This window comes from Telopea speciosissima, chromosome 8 (genome assembly GCF_018873765.1).
Source record: "Telopea speciosissima isolate NSW1024214 ecotype Mountain lineage chromosome 8, Tspe_v1, whole genome shotgun sequence".
Lineage (NCBI taxonomy): Eukaryota > Viridiplantae > Streptophyta > Magnoliopsida > Proteales > Proteaceae > Telopea > Telopea speciosissima.
Window position 1 is genome coordinate 42465749 of NC_057923.1, and position 18479 is coordinate 42484227.

General features: G+C 40.5%; 1 protein-coding gene across 1 annotated transcript in view; it reads right to left on the bottom strand.

Annotated features, from left to right (window-relative positions):
- Nucleotides 1-12641: 12641 nt before the first annotated feature.
- The window catches only part of LOC122672311, a 29198-nt gene continuing 23360 nt past the window's right edge, over nt 12642-18479 (bottom strand). The window contains exon 6 of the mRNA XM_043869805.1: nt 12642-12703. Within this exon, the coding sequence (XP_043725740.1) occupies nt 12642-12703 (62 nt within the window). The remainder of the gene's footprint in view (nt 12704-18479) is intronic.

Below are 18479 nucleotides of genomic sequence, written 5' to 3' on the forward strand. Positions count from 1 at the left end.
GTTTACACCATAGTTGGATAGCCAATCCATGCCTAGTATTACATCAAAGTCCATCATATCAAACTTTATCAGACGTGCGGTTAAGTTCTTCCCACAAATTTCTACTTGACAGGGGTCGTAGACTTCCTTCAGGCTCACGACACTTCCTGTCGACGTGCTGACCACTAAATTGTGCTCGATGTCCCTCAGTTGATCAGTCATCCTACTAGCAAAGGTAGTAGAAACGAAAGAGTAGGATGTGCCCGAGTCGAATAGTACTCGCGCGGGAATGGTTGAGACATTCAGGGTACCTAGGGTTTGTATAAATTTAGGTTTCACGTATCCACAGGTTATTCCCTACAATTTAGTCAGTGGACTTACCTATAGTTACATCGGGGTTTGCCTCCGCTTCTTCATTAGTCAGCGCGAATACCTTTCCTCGTGTTCGATTGTCCTGTGGCTGAAAAGGTCTAGCATAGGACTGGTTTGGTGAGTAGGTGTTGTATCTGCGGTGCATACATTCCCTAGCCATATGTCCTACTTTGTTGCACATGTAGCATCTGTTCGACAGAATGGCCAGTGATGGGGCTTGGCTCACTTGGCTTGTGGCTGGTCGAGCTAGCGAGGCTGCCATTGTCACTTGACTCGCAGTTGGTTGGGCAGTCTGATTATAAGTGGGTGGAAAAGGGTTTTGACCCACATCTGGCCTACGATACGGAGTTGGATTGGGGCTTGAACTAGCTCCTCGGAAAACCTTGTTCGGCCAACCAAAAGTTTGGTAGTTGCTTGGCCTCTTGCCCAATCCGGGTGACGTTGTAGCTTTCTCTTTTTCTTTCTCCTTCAATCTATCGTCCATAGTCTTCGCCTTGTTGACCATTTCAGCGTAATCTTGAATATCCATAATTGATAGAATGGACCCGATCTCTGGTTTGAGTCCCTTCTCGAATTTCTTCGTCTTACTGACCTCCCCCTTCAGGTGTTCCGGAGCAAAATGGAACAGATCTTCGAACCATTGCTGGTAATCCAACACCAACTTGGTTCCTTGCATAAGTGTAGAAAACTCAGCTTCCTTCCTCTCCTTAAAGCTCTCTGGGAAGTAGTTCTTAAAGAAAACCTCTTTGAATTGCTCCCAAGTAGGGTTTGGATGAGCGGCTTCAAGATTTGGCTTGGTGGCCTACCACCAGGCTTTAGCCTCATTCGGTAGCTAATAACCCACACATATTAGCTTCTGCGCATCCATACATTCAAGCACATCAAATGCCTTCTCCAGGGCACTAATCACCGTTTCGGCTGCATTGCCTCCGAGTTTAACTTGGAAAACATGGATGGTTGGAGTTTCTTGAACCTCTCCATTACCTTGGCTATAGAGTTTTCTGTTAGGTGTTGAGGTACAGGTGGTGGAAAAAGTATTAGCCGGTTGGGTGGTGGAGGTGGTACTGCACATTCTTACATAATGGCCGCAAACTGTGTAGACATTTGGCCCAGCAGTTCCTATTATTGTTGCATGGTCCGCATCATGGCGGTCATGAAAGCATTCACCTCCCCAGCTGCTATACCTGGCTGAGGTGCCGCAACAGTGGCTTGAGCAGCCATTGGTACCCTTGGCGAGGTAGCCGACACTTCAAAATTTTGAGCTTTGGTTCATTCCGGCAGCTCAACCTCTGGGACATTTTGAGGGCGTCTTCCTCGATGACCACCTCGGTTGGTTCGAGTGTTGACCATGACTGCTTTTCTTGAAGAAGCTACTGGTTCATTAATCCAACACTCTTACTGAGGTCAACAAATAATTCCTAGCTAACACATGTACATTACCTATTCCACAGTTCCAGTGAAATCATGTTGTCTTCCCAGCAAGGTGTATTATTTGTTTAATGTTTATCCTTGTTATTTGTTTTATGTTCGAGGAGTGTTTTATGCTGTGATATGTTATGCATGATGTTATCTTGAAATTTAATTTAAACAGCAATTTCTTTGTTTTATACCTATGTCTAGCACGCCAGTCTCTGCAACTTCTAACTGGTGATAAGAGCCTACATGTAGAGATATCCTATGTCACTCCTAACTCTGTCAGCTAGGGTTAGGTAAATGGCTTGACCCACGGGTCCACTAGTATCTGCAAGTGCTAGGTAAACAACTAACTGGTTCTCAGCACGGGTCTGTATCTCTCATAACCAAATCAGTCTCTTCCACAGTTGTCTAATATACAACATGTTGCTGGGGTCTCCATGGAGAAGTTCTAAGTATCAGGCCACTATGGTTACTAAACCTTCAAAATTTAAGTACAGCACTAAAGGGAAAATTAAGTAGCATGAACAGGAAATATATAGGTCAGCTCGAGGTTGCACATGGTGTCTCAGTACCTACGGGGTTCAAATCTCACTCGGAAGCCTATTAGGTATATTCCTGGTTGAACTAGGCTATGGGATGGTAGGGTCTACGCTCCCTGGGGTTCTATAACCACACAATTCAACATACCTATATACCTATGTTCAAGTTTGCACAACATCACTCAACCACAGTTCGTACACACATGTATATAAGGACATAATATTTAATATTAAAAGTACACATTATTATTATTTATATATATATATATATATTATTTTTTTTAAACCATTCAAATAAAAGAGAAATTTTATTTCCTTTATTCTCTTATTCCTTGCTTTATTAGTTTATTCCTATGTGATAACCTATTATTGCCTTAATTGTCCAATAATACTTATTATTATTTAAATTATTTATATTATTACATTTTTTTAATTCAAATAATTATTTAAATGATGTTTTTATGTTCATTATGCTATTTTTGGGTGAAATTTACAAGTCCATAAACAACTACATTCAAACTGTTGAAAAATCATTCTCTGGGCGTTAGGCCCCATCGCCCAGTGCATCGCCCAGAGAATCGGGGCCCAGCCTATTTCAGTCTGAGAAATGTCATTTTCACTCCATTTTCACTCCTCAGCCTTCTAAACTCTTAGGGCAGAGCTCCAAGGGTTATTTTGACTTCTTCCTCATCAAAACCACGTGCTTGCACGAGTCTCCCGTGTACCCACGCAAACCTAGGGTAAGTTCTTCACATTTTACTTCTATTTTGGACTGCTGTCCACAAATTCCATGTCTTTTTGCTTAAAAATTCCAGATTTCCATGCCCTAATTTCATTTTTTTACTCTTTCTCCTTGCAGCACCATGTCTACAAGACATGGTACGGCGAGGAAAGCAGTGACACGCAAGAGACTGCGGTCAGATCCCTCACCTTCCTCATCATCTATAGTGCCACCAGGAGAGGAATCTTTATCTGAAGAACCAGATTTCGATCGATTTTGGTTATCTAGGTTTGGGCATTCCAGGGATTGGGCCAAATTCAAGTCGAAGAGTATAGTGAACGGGAGGATGGTGCAGGTGGATGACTTCCACCAATATGGTCTTTATGCTAGGTTCAATGCCCTAGGCTGGGCATCTATGTTGTCACCCATAGAGCCATGTTATTTGAACCTAGTTCGGTATTTTTATTGCAACCTTGTGCCATCTGGGGCATGAGAATTTGGTTTGGAGAGTAGGGTGAAGGGGGTTGATATCAAACTTACCATTGCCATCCTGGCAGAGATCCTGGGGCTGCCTAACACAGGCGAGAGATGCTACTACAAGCCTAGGATAGACATTTCTGACATATTTTCTTTGGAGACTAGGAGGATGGTCTTCAAATCATTGACCGGATCAGAGGGGGTTCCAAAATCTGAGGCTGACTACAAGCCTAGTGCTAGGATCATTAGCAGATGCATCTCCTACAACATACACCCGAAGGGCGGTAACTGGGGTAGTATCTCTACGCTCTAGGCTTACATTACTTACTGTTTGTTGTAGGTTAGTAAGGGGGGTCCAGTGACCAACCTCCCATATTTGCTGATGCAGACTATGCTCTACCATGCGCAGAACCCGTCTGATGGGAAACTACCTTACGGGAAGTTCCTAACTCTAGTGTTTCGGTATTTTGGAATTCCTCTAGCTGGAGAGTACATGGACAGGGATAGGTTGAGACCTATTAGTAAGACCTCGATCCAAAAGATGAAGATGCAGGGGGAGCCTGAGAGTGATTCGGAGGATGGAGATGAGATGGAGTAGGGGCAGGAGCAAGAGGTTGGCTTAAAGGAGCAAGGGGATCTAGAGGGGATTGGCACACAGTTTACAGATCTATCTGCCTATGAGTCGATCGGTGCTACTAGTTCGCAGGTGCCGGAGTCTTATGGATGGTCGAACATGATGGCACAGTTTCAAGGCCTTCATACCCAGCTTACAGAGATGTCTATGTGGATGGATCAGGGTTTCACGTCCTCAGAGGTGAGAGTAGGTTCTGTGGAGCGGCGCTTGGATTTCTGGGACTCTTATTATCGCGTCGACTCCCAACAGACTCAGCCTCTGTCGAGCAACATACCTCCTCAGGAGTACCTTTTCAGCCCAAGTTCATATTTAGCTTGGCTTTGATGTAGTTTTGTCTCTCTCTTTTTTTTTTATTATTATAGTTTATGTAATAGTTTTCTTTTTTGTTCCAGCTGATGTATTTGGAAGTAGTGCTTCCAATCAGAGCTTTATGTAGTGGCTTTGGCCACAGTTAACTTTTATTAATGTGTATATGTGTTCTGTCTTTTATTTATATTTACCCCCCTCTAGCTTTTAATTATTGCATGTTTTGTTATCTTACAATTTATTATTCCTATTCTGTCGTCTGTGAATGTAGAAAGAGCTTCACGCTCTGATACCAAGCTCTGTTACACCCCAAACTACCCCTTGGGAGGATTAGGTAGGTGACCCGAATTGCATGACGGCAATCCGCCAAATCCCACGGATCTAGAAGCAGTTAATCCATTAGCAGACACACATCCATAGTAATACAACATGTAAAACTCAGAGTGCTGCAGAAAACTACATTTACATTAAAATATAAAAGAAGCGTAGCAGTACAAGAAATGATGATATGTACAATAATAAGTCTGATCATTCCCTCGCTTACTCCCACAAATAGAACTGTTATAACTACCATATATATCTACTAAAACAAAAGGAAAAATATACACAGGGCGAGGTAACTCAAGCCCCAAAAAGAAGAAAAAAAAAACTAAAGGCAAAAACGGGGATAAACTCCTATCAAAAACAAAAAGGAGTCCCCAAGACAAAAAGCATCAGCATCAACAGTAACACCCTTCACGGGTCATCATCAATAGTCACCGAGAACACTCGTATCATTGGTACAACCTCTGTCAGGGTCCACACGAATATGGCCATAACCACCATGGCTCTCCTCCACGTAATAAGCCTCCCTGCCACAGTGACATTTCCCTGCAGAATCATCTAACAGAAAACATGTATAATAGAGTGTGAGCTCCACCGAGCCCGTGAATGAAACATATCATCATGCATGCATATGCAATCACAATCATATGGATCCTACATGAAGTGCAGTCCAGTTATTTATTAGCCACCTAACATCACAACTAAGGTAGGTTAGTGCTACTACAATCCCCAATACATGTGTCCCTGGTGCAGGCTTTTAACCCCTTCCCACGATACACCCATTGAGTTGTTGGAGAGGACCAGTTAGCTCCCGCATTCGTTCATCAAGGTCAGCCCGACCATGCCTCTGTGATTAACCTGTGAGGCATCCATCCCTTTTGTTGTTGCCAGGTTGAATCTTGAAGTCCACATAAATATAAGAACCTTCAAAACTCTTGACATTCTTGTAGACAATCAATGATGGGTATTGATTTTGAAAAAGAAAAAGAAAACCCTCAATTGTTTTTTTTTAGGATTGTTGTCATGTTCTCCCGGGAACAAATCAAGTGGAGACAGGGTGGGGCCTGTAGCTCAGAGGATTAGAGCACGTGGCTACGTACCACGGTGTTGGAGGTTAGAAAATCATGATCGGGATAATGAGAACTATTTGTTTCGATCTCTATCTTTCTACTTGTAATAGGTATTGATATTTATCCAGATTTTGTTCTTGCAGTATCAGTTGACAATGTCGAGGTTATTTTATCTAATTACTTTTATAGATTATAGTTTTATAGATTAAGATAGTTTTCATAAATAAGATAAAAAAAAATTTAAATAAAAAATACTACAGTCAATAGGCTTTGAGGGGTTTCTTCTTTAGCTTCCTTATGTTAAATTTATATTTCAAGTAAAGAAAAAAAAATTTCCAGTAAAGAACATGAACTGATCTTTATTTATTTATTTTTTTAGGTGCAAAGGCTCATAGGCCATTGAGTGGTGCCCAAGGAGGCAGCTTGGGATGCAGAAGTGAAGGGGTAGGGTTGTGGGGGGTGGGACCCAGTGGAGGAGGCAGTAACAACCAATACTATAATGTGTAGGAGGGGGGGCAAGATACTGAGACCAAGCCCTTGGCCTTGCAAATCACCAGCAAGGAAAAACGACCAGGCTAAGCCAGTGTCCGCATGAACCAATCTATGGTTTTCTTTGAATGTGGGTTTACATCATGTGGTATCATTATCTAATGTTGGACAAATTGAACTTGTAATTGCATTGATCTTCTAGTACTAGTCTAGCAAATATATTACTTTGTAATAGGTTCATGAACTACCAAGTTTTCACTATCATTGATTTATAAGATCCTTATACCAGTCTAACAAATATGTTAATTTGTAATTGCATTGATATTCTAGTACCAGTCTATTGTTCTTGTTGTTAATAATGTCATTATCATCAAATCACTATCATTATTGAAGCTATTCCATATTACTTCAGGAAGTCCCCAGAATGCAAAATCCAATGTTTTGTAGAAGAACAAGATGGAAGAAAAGAAGTCTGGTTCATAAACAAAACCCTAGAAGCAAAAAGCACAATAATGAAGTGTCTCCATCGGATCAACGATTTACCAGACTGCACTATGTGTTATTTCACCACCGACTGAAATCACTTGTAAAACATATTAAGTGCTATTTCTATCAAGTAATACACTTCCTACCTCAATGGCTCCCTGCCAAATACCTCCATCACCACCAAACTGCATCCTTTTAAGAAAATCTACTTTTTGTGTTTCCTTGTGATGCAGGCCAGTTCCCCCATTTTGTTGTTGCCAGGTTGACACTAAGAGGGGGGAGTGAATCAGTGTTCTTCAAAAATAATCCCTAAATTCCAACCTTATATTGATGTGGATGGTTCTCCCATTTTGTTGATGCCAGGTTAACACTGAGAGGGGGGGGTGAATCAGTGTTCTTAAAAAATAATCCCTAAATTCCAATCCTATGTTGATGTCGATGGAGAAGACTTCAAGCAAATCTGATTGGCCGGGGCAATCTCGTAATTACCAATCCCACAACACACATGCACGTCCACCTCGCAACCACTGTGTGGCCAAGTCCACCAAATAGTGCACCCCACTCTGTAGATCAAACACACTCTAATATATGCAATGAAAGTAAAGTAGACAAGACACCAAATTTACGTGGTTCGGCCTAACTGCCTACGTCCATGGAGCAATACCCTACCCAGGGTTTCGTATATTTCTCAATATGCTACTCAAATTTTTTACTGCAACAACAGCCCAGGAACTACAATCCCTGCTTTGGTTTGTGCAGCAACACAAATGAGGACAACTACCCCAATCTCTGTACAAGCCCCCACTTGACAGAGTTATAATAATTAATTACAAATAACATAACCAAATCCCCTAATACAATGGCCAATATTGGCTTATAATCAAACTTGGTTTTTTTCAACTAAACATGAAACCTAGAAACTCACGATGGGGATTTACAATTGGGGATTACCTCTTGTAGAGTAATCCAACAATCATGAAGCCTCTGACACAGAAATCGTGTCTATGTACGCTCCACTGCTCAAACCATCTTCAATACGGAGTCATCGAGCATAAAATAGTAATATCATTGAATTTTTGTACTCAAACGATGCTGCAACTCCTTCCAATGACTTCCTCTGGAAAAAATACCCAATTTGAGAAAAAACTTCATCCCATTTGGACATCGGATGGCCAAGATACGGCCTTCCAAAGTTGAATGCTCCAAAAATTGGTAACCAGTGGTAAATCCGTAAATAAAGAGATTCTTCGTGACAAACAGTGCACAAAAGGAAAAACGCGTCAAAGATTTTCACACTCTCTTCCTTCATGAGAAATGGGGGTGATGTCATGGCAACATCACACTTCACTACACCTTAGTTATTTCCTTTATCTCCTCCTTTTTTTCTTTTTCTTTCTTTTTTTTTTAATGAACCAAATCTGATGCCATTGCATGAACCTGTAAAATCACAACTTTAACAGTATGAAACCTTCACCTACTACTTAGCCCCTTTGCCAAACACTATATAAAGACTTAATATGCTTTTAAATGGTGTTCTTCAAGTGCGGGTACCCTTGTAACCCTACCAAATGACCAAAATACCCTTATAGCTGTGTAGGTGACTGTTTGACCATTTTAACTCTTCCAAACCACCAATAGCTACTGCCACAACACCACTATGACCAAATACGTTGCCAACAATGACAACAACATACCAAATACGTTGCCAACAATGACAACAACATTCCACACACTCCAATGGAATAACAATCTCCCCCTTTGGAATTGTTGGCAACTCACTGCACAAAGTCATCATGACTGTGTGATGCACTTCTCTCCCCCTTTGACAACAAGTACAAAGGGTACCGACACTCCCCCTGCACGGAAGCTCCCCCTACTCTCCCTGCACATGTATCATCATCTATTGTGCTCATGGAGTAATAACTTTAGGTTTATCTTTGAGTGCTTCAAGGTTGTTGTCGAGAAGTACCCCTTTCTTGCATATCATGCACATTTCTTCAAGACCTTCAGAAAGTGCATAGAGATTACGAGTTGTCCTTGATCCTTATGCCACAATCTTCCCATTCTTTGTCTTCTTGATCACACACCCATCTTTAGTGAATGGAACTTCATTGCCACTATCACATATCTGACTGACACTCAAGATGTTGTGTTTCAGTTCACTAACATATAAAGCATTATTAGAAGAAATATGTCCATTGTATAATCTGATTTTTCCTTTTCCTTCAACTCTAGCGCCATCATTATTTTGAAATCTAATCGAGCCTTTTCCAACATGTTCTAGATTCAGAAATTTATCTTTATCACCTATCATATGAGTAGAGCATCCGCTGTCAAGAATCCATGGTGATGGTTTACTGTGTGTCTGGAAAGCAGTTTGAACAATAAGTGAACTATCATTGTCCCCTTCTTTTTTCTCAACCCAAACTGCCTTCTTTGCCACTGTGATGTGTTTCCTTTTTTTATCTTCAACATCCACTTTCTGTTTTTGACTTTCCTTCTTTAGAGGATTCTTCTTCAGGTTTCTTCTATACTGCCTCTGTGAGGGAAGTATGGTTTTGCAGTTCCTTGCCATGTGTCCTAACCTGTAACACCTGTAGCATTCCACACTCTCCTCTCTAAGTGGAGCATACCTGTTCCTGCTTATGAAATTCGTAGGCTTGACCTGATTTTGCATTCTGACAACCTGTGCCCATAAACATTACACCCATAGCAGTAACCATTAAAGTAGCTCTGTCCCTGTCTTGAATATCTCCCAAAGTTCTTGGGCTTCTGATGACTAACTGTGGTAAATCCATCTCTGTCAACTTTCTTCTTAGTAAACTTTTCAACATTAGAGTTCTTTGGTTTTTCACTAACGAATCTCGCCGGATTCCTAGTAGTGCCCTTACCTTTAGTCTTCTCACTTCCAGATGAACTTCCTTCAAAACCAAGACCAAACTTTATCTATGGTGACCTCTAAAAGCTAAGGATCTCATCAAGTATATTATCCTGTCCTTTGTTAGATGGTGGATGGTCTGTCTTAATCAACTGTGTGCTCACTTCCTTGTCTTTTCTCTTCAATATAGTAATTGATGGGGTTGTAGGAGTTGGATCATCATTCTTCATTAGCTTCTCAATCACTGTCCTCAACATAACAATTTGTTCCTCCAATTTATTGCATTCTTCTATCTTCAACGAAAGACTGCTATTAATATCATCAGTTATCTTCTCTATCTCCACAATGGTAAGCTTTAGTTGACTGATCATTTCATCTTGCTCTTCAAGCTATTTTTCAAACTTCTTGTTCTTCTTTCTCTCTACTTTAAGTTCTTTTAATGCAGAGTATAATTCAACTTCAAGGTCATATTCACCCTCAGACTCTTCCTCTTCATCAGATTTTTCAACTGTTTTATTTTGACTTTTGCTTCCAAATGCCATTAAAAGTGTCTCATATTCTTCATTATCTGAATTTTCACCTTCTGATGTTTCTTCTGAAGAGGTGTTGCTCCTTTTTGAAATTAAGCTTCTTTTCCTGTAGTTGCCTTTTCTAGGAACAACCTTCTCCTTACCTTTCTTGGTTTTACTTTAATGGATATCTTTATATAAATCATCTGTCTTACCTTTCTCTGGACACTTCGATGCAAAATGACCAATGCCTCCACAGTTGAAGCATTTTAAGGGAAGTTTTCCCTTGTATTTTCCTCTTCCCTTCTTGAACTTCCTTGCAAGATAAGCTATCAACTCATCATCAGAATCATCTGAGTTACTTTCTTGCTTAATTTTCAGTTTCTTCATGGCTTTGAATGTAGCTTCCTTTTTGGTAGGTTTTACCTCCACCATCCTCATCTCATATGTTGTCAGTGTGCCGTGCAATTCATCTAAACTCATGGAATTCAGATCTTTTGATTCTTCTATTGTAGACACTTTGGGGTTGTAGAGATCTGGTAAAGACCTTAAAATTTTCTTCACCACCACTGCATCAATGACTTGCTCACCTAGCCCTCTGATAGAGTTAATAATTTCATTTACTTTGTTCATATAAAATTCAACTATCTCTTCTTCTGACATTTTTAGGCTTTCAAATTGATTTTTGAAATGCTCGAGCTTGGCCTCTGTAATCTTGTCATCCCCCTTATGGATGCCTTTCAATTTGTCCCAAACTTGTTTAGCTGTCTCACATCCAGACACTCTTGCCAATTCCTGGTCTGTCAAGGCACTCAACAGTGCACTTCTGGCGTTATTCTCATGTTCATACTTTTTCAACTCTGTCGCATCTGTAATGCCCTCTGTAGAAATGATGTAACCTATCTGCACAATCTTCCACATATGATATCCCTGTGATTTCAAGTATGTCTCCATTCGAATTTTCCAAAAGCTATAATTGGAGCCATAAAAAATTAGAATCTTCCCGTACATGCTTTTTCCTTTACTGGTGTTTGCCATCACTATCAAATCTCAATGTCCAACCCATAACTGTTAAGTTTTCTTCCTTGGGAATCTAGCTCTGATACCACTTGTTGATCCCAGGTTGACACTGAGAGGGGGGGTGAATCAGTGTTCTTAAAAAATAATCCCTAAATTCCAATCCTATGTTGATGTCGATGGAGAAGACTTCAAGCAAATCTGATTGGCCGGGGCAATCCTGTAATTACCAATCCCACAACACACATCCACGTCCACCTCGCAACCACTGTGTGGCCAGGTCTACCAGATAGTGCACCCCACTCTGTAGATCAAACACACTCCAATATATGTAATGAAAGTAAAGTAGACAAGATACCAAATTTGCGTGGTTCGGCCAAACTGTCTATGTCCACGGAGCAATACCCTACCCAGGGTTTCGTATATTGCTCAATACGCTACTCAAATTTTTGACTGCAACAACAGCCTAGTAACTACAATCCCTGCTTCGGTTTGTGCAATAACACAAATGAGGGCAACTACCCCAATCTCTGTACAAGCCCCCACTTGACAGAGTTACAATAATTAATTGCATATAACATAACCAAATCCCCCAATACAATGACCAATATGGGCTTACAATCAAACTAGGTTTTTTTCAACTAAACATGCAACCTAGAAACTCAAAATGGGGATTTACAATTGGGGATTACCTCTTGTAGAGTAATCCAACAATCATGAAGCCTCTGACGCATAGAAATCGTGTCTATGTACGCTCCACTGCTCAAACCATCTTCAATATGGGAGTCATCGAGCATAAAATAGTAATATCATCAACTTTCTGTGCTCAAACGATACTACAACTCCTTTCAATGGCTTCCTCTCAAAAAAATACCCAATTTAAAAAAAAAACTTCATCCCATTTGGACACGGATGGCCAAGATACGGCCTTCCAAAGTTGAATGCTCCAAAAATTGGTAACCAGTGGCAAATCCATAAATAAAGGGATTCTTCGTGACAAACCGTGCACAAAAGGAAAAATGCGTCAGAGATTTTCACACTGTCTTCCTTCATAAGAAATGGGGGTGATGTCATGCCAACATCAAACTTCACTACACCTTAGTTATTTCCTTTATTTCCTCCTTTTTTTCTTTTTCTTTCTTTTTCTTTTAATGAACCAAATCTGATGCAAGATACCGATCCGATGCTCGAGGAGATTCTAGAGTTTTAACAAAATAATGGAGAATGTCTGTCTACAGTATAGCACTTAAAAATAAGCCAAAAATTTTGGCTAAGTATATAAACTTTTGCCTATTCCAGATTTGCTCCGTGTTTGTGCATCGACACAAAAATATCTGTAACTTTCTCGTCCAACACTCAAATGATGCAAAACCAGTTTCATTGGAACCGTGACTTAACAAACTTCATTTCTCATGAAGATCACTTCACCCAGAATTTCCATTAAGCCTTCCAAAAATGACCTTAAAGTCACTACCATTGTATGAACCTGTGAAATTACAACTTTAACAGTATGAAACCTTCACCTGCTGCTTAGCCCCTTTTCCAAACATTATATAAAGACTTATCATGATTTTAAATGGTGTTCTTCAAGTGCGGGTACCCTTGTAACCCTGCCAAATGACCATAATACCCTTATAGCTGTGTAGGTGACTGTTTGACCATTTCAGCTCTTCCAAACCACCAATAGCTACTGCCACAACACCACTATGATCAAATACGTTGCCAAAAATGACAACAACATTCCACACACTCTAATGGACTAACACATTTGAAAAGAATTCATGGGCTATGGCCATGCATGATAGCTACCTGGTTAAATCAAATGGAGAACTGGATTTGGTTGCAAGGTTCTTGAAGAATACAGGGAAGAATTGTGATGCTAGTTACCATTATATATTGTTATGAATTCTGTATTGTATTGCTTGAACCATTGGGGTACAATCAGTGAGTATAAATAAGGGTATAATAGAAGTGTCCTATTGGGTTGTGGATACCACATTGGATAACGATAGAATGAATTGTTATCACATGCGGTTTACAAGTGATATATGATGGGAGGAGTTCTACACACATAAGGGAACCAATATAGCGTTACTGGAATGTAACGACTATATTAGTCAATACACCCCCTGAAGATGAAGAGTCCAAGCAGCGGATCTTTAGCTTGTCCCTCATGAATTGAAAACAGGCTGTAAGAAGAGCCTTGGTCAATGCATCCGCGAGTTGGTCAATAGTGGAGATAAACTAGACCTGAAGTTGTTTCTAAGCAATACATTCCCAAACAAAATGGAAGTCTATCTCCACATGCTTAGTACGACCATGGAAGACAGGATTAGCAGGCAAGTAGGTGGCGCCAATGTTATCGCACCACAGAATTGGCGCAGTAGCTTGAGGAATCCCCAGTTCATTGAATAAAGATTGAAGCCAAATAATTTCAGCAACAACTGGGGCCTTATATTCAGATTCAGTTGAAGAATGAGAGATAGTTTTTTGCTTGCGAGAATTCCAGGAGATCAATTAGGGCACAAGAAAATAGCAAAGCCACTTGTGAAGTGATAATCAGGGATAGCGAAGAATCCACTTGATGGCAGACCAGTGATCAGTTGTGGAGTTGTGCATGAATTGACAGACTTTATTAATAACAAATTGAATGTCTGGCCTTGTCAGAGTTACTTATTGGAGGGCCCCGACTATACTTTAGTAAAGTGTTGGATCAGCCATAGGTGTACCTGCAAATTTGGTGAGACTTGTAGTGGTGGACATTGGTGTAGATACGGGCTTACACTCAGTCATTTTAGTTTTTGCCAGAAGATCAAATATATATTGGCATTGAGAGAGAGACAACCCTTGGGGCAACTGAGTAACATTGATTCCAAGAAAGTAATGTAATTGACCCAAGTGCTTGATGGAAAAGGTAGCACCAATCTCTATAAGAAAATTAGTGAGAAGAGTATCATTGCTGCCGGTGAGAATGATGTTATCCACATAAATGAGAATGTAGATAGTGTCACTATCATTTTGATATATAAATAGAGAGTTATCAGTTTTAGAGCTTTCAAAATCATTCTTGAGGAGGAATGAACTCAGACGGTCAAACCAGGCTCGCGGGGTTTGCTTTAGCCCATACAAAGACTTATGGAGCTTTCATAGCTCTCTCTTCCAAACCCTGATTGACCTAATTCTTTCACTAACATAAAGATGACTCGAAGGGCTATATTTTGCATGATATCACCCTCATCTCAAGGTCAATGCACAGATACTGAAAATAGAAGCATATATTTCAAATAAAAATTCCTTAATTTATATGAGAATAGTGTAATTTTTTTGGTTCCCTTTTTTTTTAAATATAAACGTTTAACACTCATGCCATCTACTTTCCATGTTTGGAATTTGTTAGTGTCACACCCAATTTCTTAACCATGGGAAATATGACAGGAATACTCCCGTATCCCAAATCATTCGACAGGATTGACATTCTTTGTTATGTCATGTACACTACCTGGCTTCTCATTCATTGAATAAGAAGAAATCAGAGTTATGGCAGAAGAATATATACATAATGATCACCATTAATTAGGAGTTCTATGTGATATCTTATAAGTAAATTAAACAGTTTAACACAAATATCTCAGGTCACAGTTATATCACCAGCACTAAAATCATATAATTGTAAGAGAAGAAAAGTCAAGTAACAATGCCATTATTACATTCATCCTCGAATCCACAAATACGAAGTATCCCAATCAAGTTTGAACCCCAGGCTCAAACTAATAACACTCGTGGGTGCACTTGTTGCAAAGATAATCCGATGTCAGCTCCGACTCTGGCTGAGCGCCCCAAGCCTCGAAGTCCTTGCCCAAGGGTAATGTTGAATCTCCTCCAATAGTGTCTGTAGCCCCTGTGTCGACATCTAAAAACAAGGTTCCCGAGGGATGAGCTTATAAAGCCCAGCGAGCGATCAAACCAAACGCAATACATTAAATAGATACATCATCAATGCATGCTAAAGTATGCTCATCACACATGATGCATGAATGTTCTTATTCGATACCTTTCCCCTTAACAATGAGACTCTAAGTCAGGTCAAGTACTACAGTAACACAAGGAGCATCATCGGCCAACGGTATCATACACGGATGGCAAATAACGGTGCCATAAACGGATGACAATAACAGTGCCATAAACGGATGATAAATAATGGTGTCATAACGGATGGTATTCCGACCATGTCAACCCCATGTTACCTAGGAAACCAGCGAGACCGGACTCGCTCACCGAGATTGTCCATGAGCCCCCAATACAAACCCCGTCTTAACATCACCGAAGTATGGCGATGACTTCATGGTGGGCAACCCCGAAATACGGTTGGGACCCATGGGTTTGCCCAACACCTACACCCCTGTCGGAAGGGTCGTAGTACTGGGTTCATCCCCTCCTAGCCAACTGAGAACCATAGAATGCAATGATAATGGTTACAATTCTACACATTATGAGTGTAATCCAGGGGTTGAGTTCATAGTGCCAAATTTGGTGGTCATTACCTTCTCATTTTCCAACTTACACCCACACCAAAGTAATAATATGGCGGGTGTGTTACCGAGATAACGGTCGGTCGGTCACACCCGAATCAATTCCATAATCCATCATAATAAAGAATTATAAATAAAGCTTCTTATATTGTACACCCCCCCATAATAGCATGATCAATATGTAAAGTGCATCACTATTCATACATGAATAAACCCGCCCCCATTCATTACACATAACACAGGAGAGATAGTCATGCTCATGATACCTAATTAATTCAACATGCATAACTAACTGGATGCCTAATGAGAAATACTCCATAAAATAGTTCAAGTGTTCAATCCACTTACTTCATTGAAGCATAGGTAATCTTATCTTCCGTGTAGTGTATGGTCCTCCCGTACGCGTACGCTAGCCTAGAATGTCATCATACAAGTATACAGTAGGTGAGAGAGTGTCAGGGTCCAAGGTCCGGAGTCAAAAACTCCAATTCAGTACCAATTTGGCCTAGGTGGATCATGCACCTGGCGGATTGTGCATGCAATGTGGCCTTTAAATAAAACAGATGGGCTATGCTCAATTTTACCCTGGCGGATGATGGCATCGTCCGCTAGCTGTATCGTCCGTCAGAGCCCGAAAGTGCAGGAAATGGCTTGGATTGATTCCAAACCCTGGTTAATGGCCATGGGATCGGTTGGAATCTATGGGTTAGTGTATTAGGCCTTCAAATGAGCCATTAAACATGTACATTGGATCCTAATTAGGTCCCAAGGCATGGATTGTGTGTTCAGTGCTCAAAACCTCAAAATGAAGATCTATAGAAGGGGGTTTCATGGCATCTCAGCCAAAGGCAAGGGAATGGGGTGTTCAAGGGTTCCAAATGGTGCTCTAGGCATCCAACTAGGTGAATACACTAATTAAAAATAGAAGCCCTATGGTTTGGTAGGAGATTGGATGGACTTCAACATCAAGAATCCTCAAATTGGAGGTTCTTCAAGAGGGTTTCATGGCAATTAAGCCATGGGACTGAGGATGGATAATTCTAGGTCAATAGTTGATGTCTTTAAAATCAAATAGAAGGGATAAAGCATTTAGAGCAAGAAGTCCCATGATCTGAACTAATATTGATCATTAACTCATCTAAACCTAAGAGAAAGCAATAGAAATAGAGAGGGAAAGGGTTGCTTACAATGGGGAATCAATGGAACAGTAGAGGGGAGGTGTTCTTGAGCTTGGAGTAGTTCAATCTTCTTCTCCTCCACCAGCTCCAAGGTTGGAATGGGTTCCAATGGTGCTGGAAAGAAGGTAGAGCTCACACATGGTGCAAAGGTGGATTTGGGAGTGATCTTCTTCCTTCTTCTTTCTTCTTTCTCCTTCTTCTTCCTCCTCTCTTTCCTTCTTACTTCCCACGTTCTCTCTCTTCTCTCAGGTGTTAGAGATGGTAGAAATGAGAGGGGGCTGTGGTTTCCACCTATTTTGATAAGGATTCAAAGGTGTGTTTGGTTGGGGTTGATTTGGGGCTTGAAATGGGTTTTAAAACACAATAGAATCCAAATAGGTCTTAGGTCTGTGGTCTTAGGGTTTAGTTAGGTCATATGGACCACAAATAGTCTAAAATAACCAGAGGTTAAGCCTTGGGTTGAGGCAGGATGAAACTAGACCGAAATAACATCATTTTTGTACTTGGCGGATGATGTAGTGGTAGACTGTGTGCATCGTCCGCCGGTTTCCCAGGCATGAGCCGTTGGGTCAAAATACAGCAGACTTCTGCTCACTCTTTTGGCCATAACTTGATCAATACATAATGAAATGATGCAATTCAAAATGCGTTGTAAACTAGACTTAAAGGGATACATTTTTCATGAAAAAACCATTGATCAAATCATAAGGGAAGAACCTCTAAATTGGGTTCAAAGATAGTTATAGTGCGTTGACAGCGGAACATAATTTGAATCGACTCCGACGATCTTGTCTACTTCGAGGATGTTAGGGTAATAGTTTAAAAGGGATTCTAATTGGGGTTGTTATACATGCAGGGAGGACATGAAAGAGTACCACTAATACACATAGAAGCCAAGGCAATGATCAGGAACCAAATCATGTAAAATGAGCAAACAACAAGGTACAAGGTCTAAGTCTAAAGCTTGCCTAGTCAAGGTCTTCCTTCGAGACTTCGAAGGGCTGTATAAGCTACGCAACAACACATACACAAGTATTATTAGTACAAGTTGGGTCACAGGTGTAACAGTTAGCGTTTAAAACCCGCACCATAAGACTCTAGTTTTTTGCCTTTCATGTTTTTGCTAACTGCTGTGGTTCATGCACAAGCTCTCATTGGCCCTGCGCTTGTGCAATGTGTGTACAGCCGGTTAGTGATCTTTTACCCAATTAATTAATAGGAATAAATTTTTGTCACCAAAGTGGTGAGCTAACAATTTATCCTTATTCCCAAAAAATATTTAATGCAGGGAGAAAGGGGTTTTCAAAAAGTTAAATTGCATATCTTATTTGAAAACCGATTTTTATCCCTATAATAAATATTGTATGAAGGGAAAGGGAGCCTATCCGGGAGTGTCTCCAATGTCTAGACATAGACCCCAGTGAAATGACCACCATCCGTCCCCCATAAAAGGCAAAAACCCAGCCCATGTTGATGCTTTCGTGCACACTCCCATTAGCCCTATGTTGGGGTAAGGCCATGCTCTCGGACAGTAAATTCTCTCCTTTGTATTAAA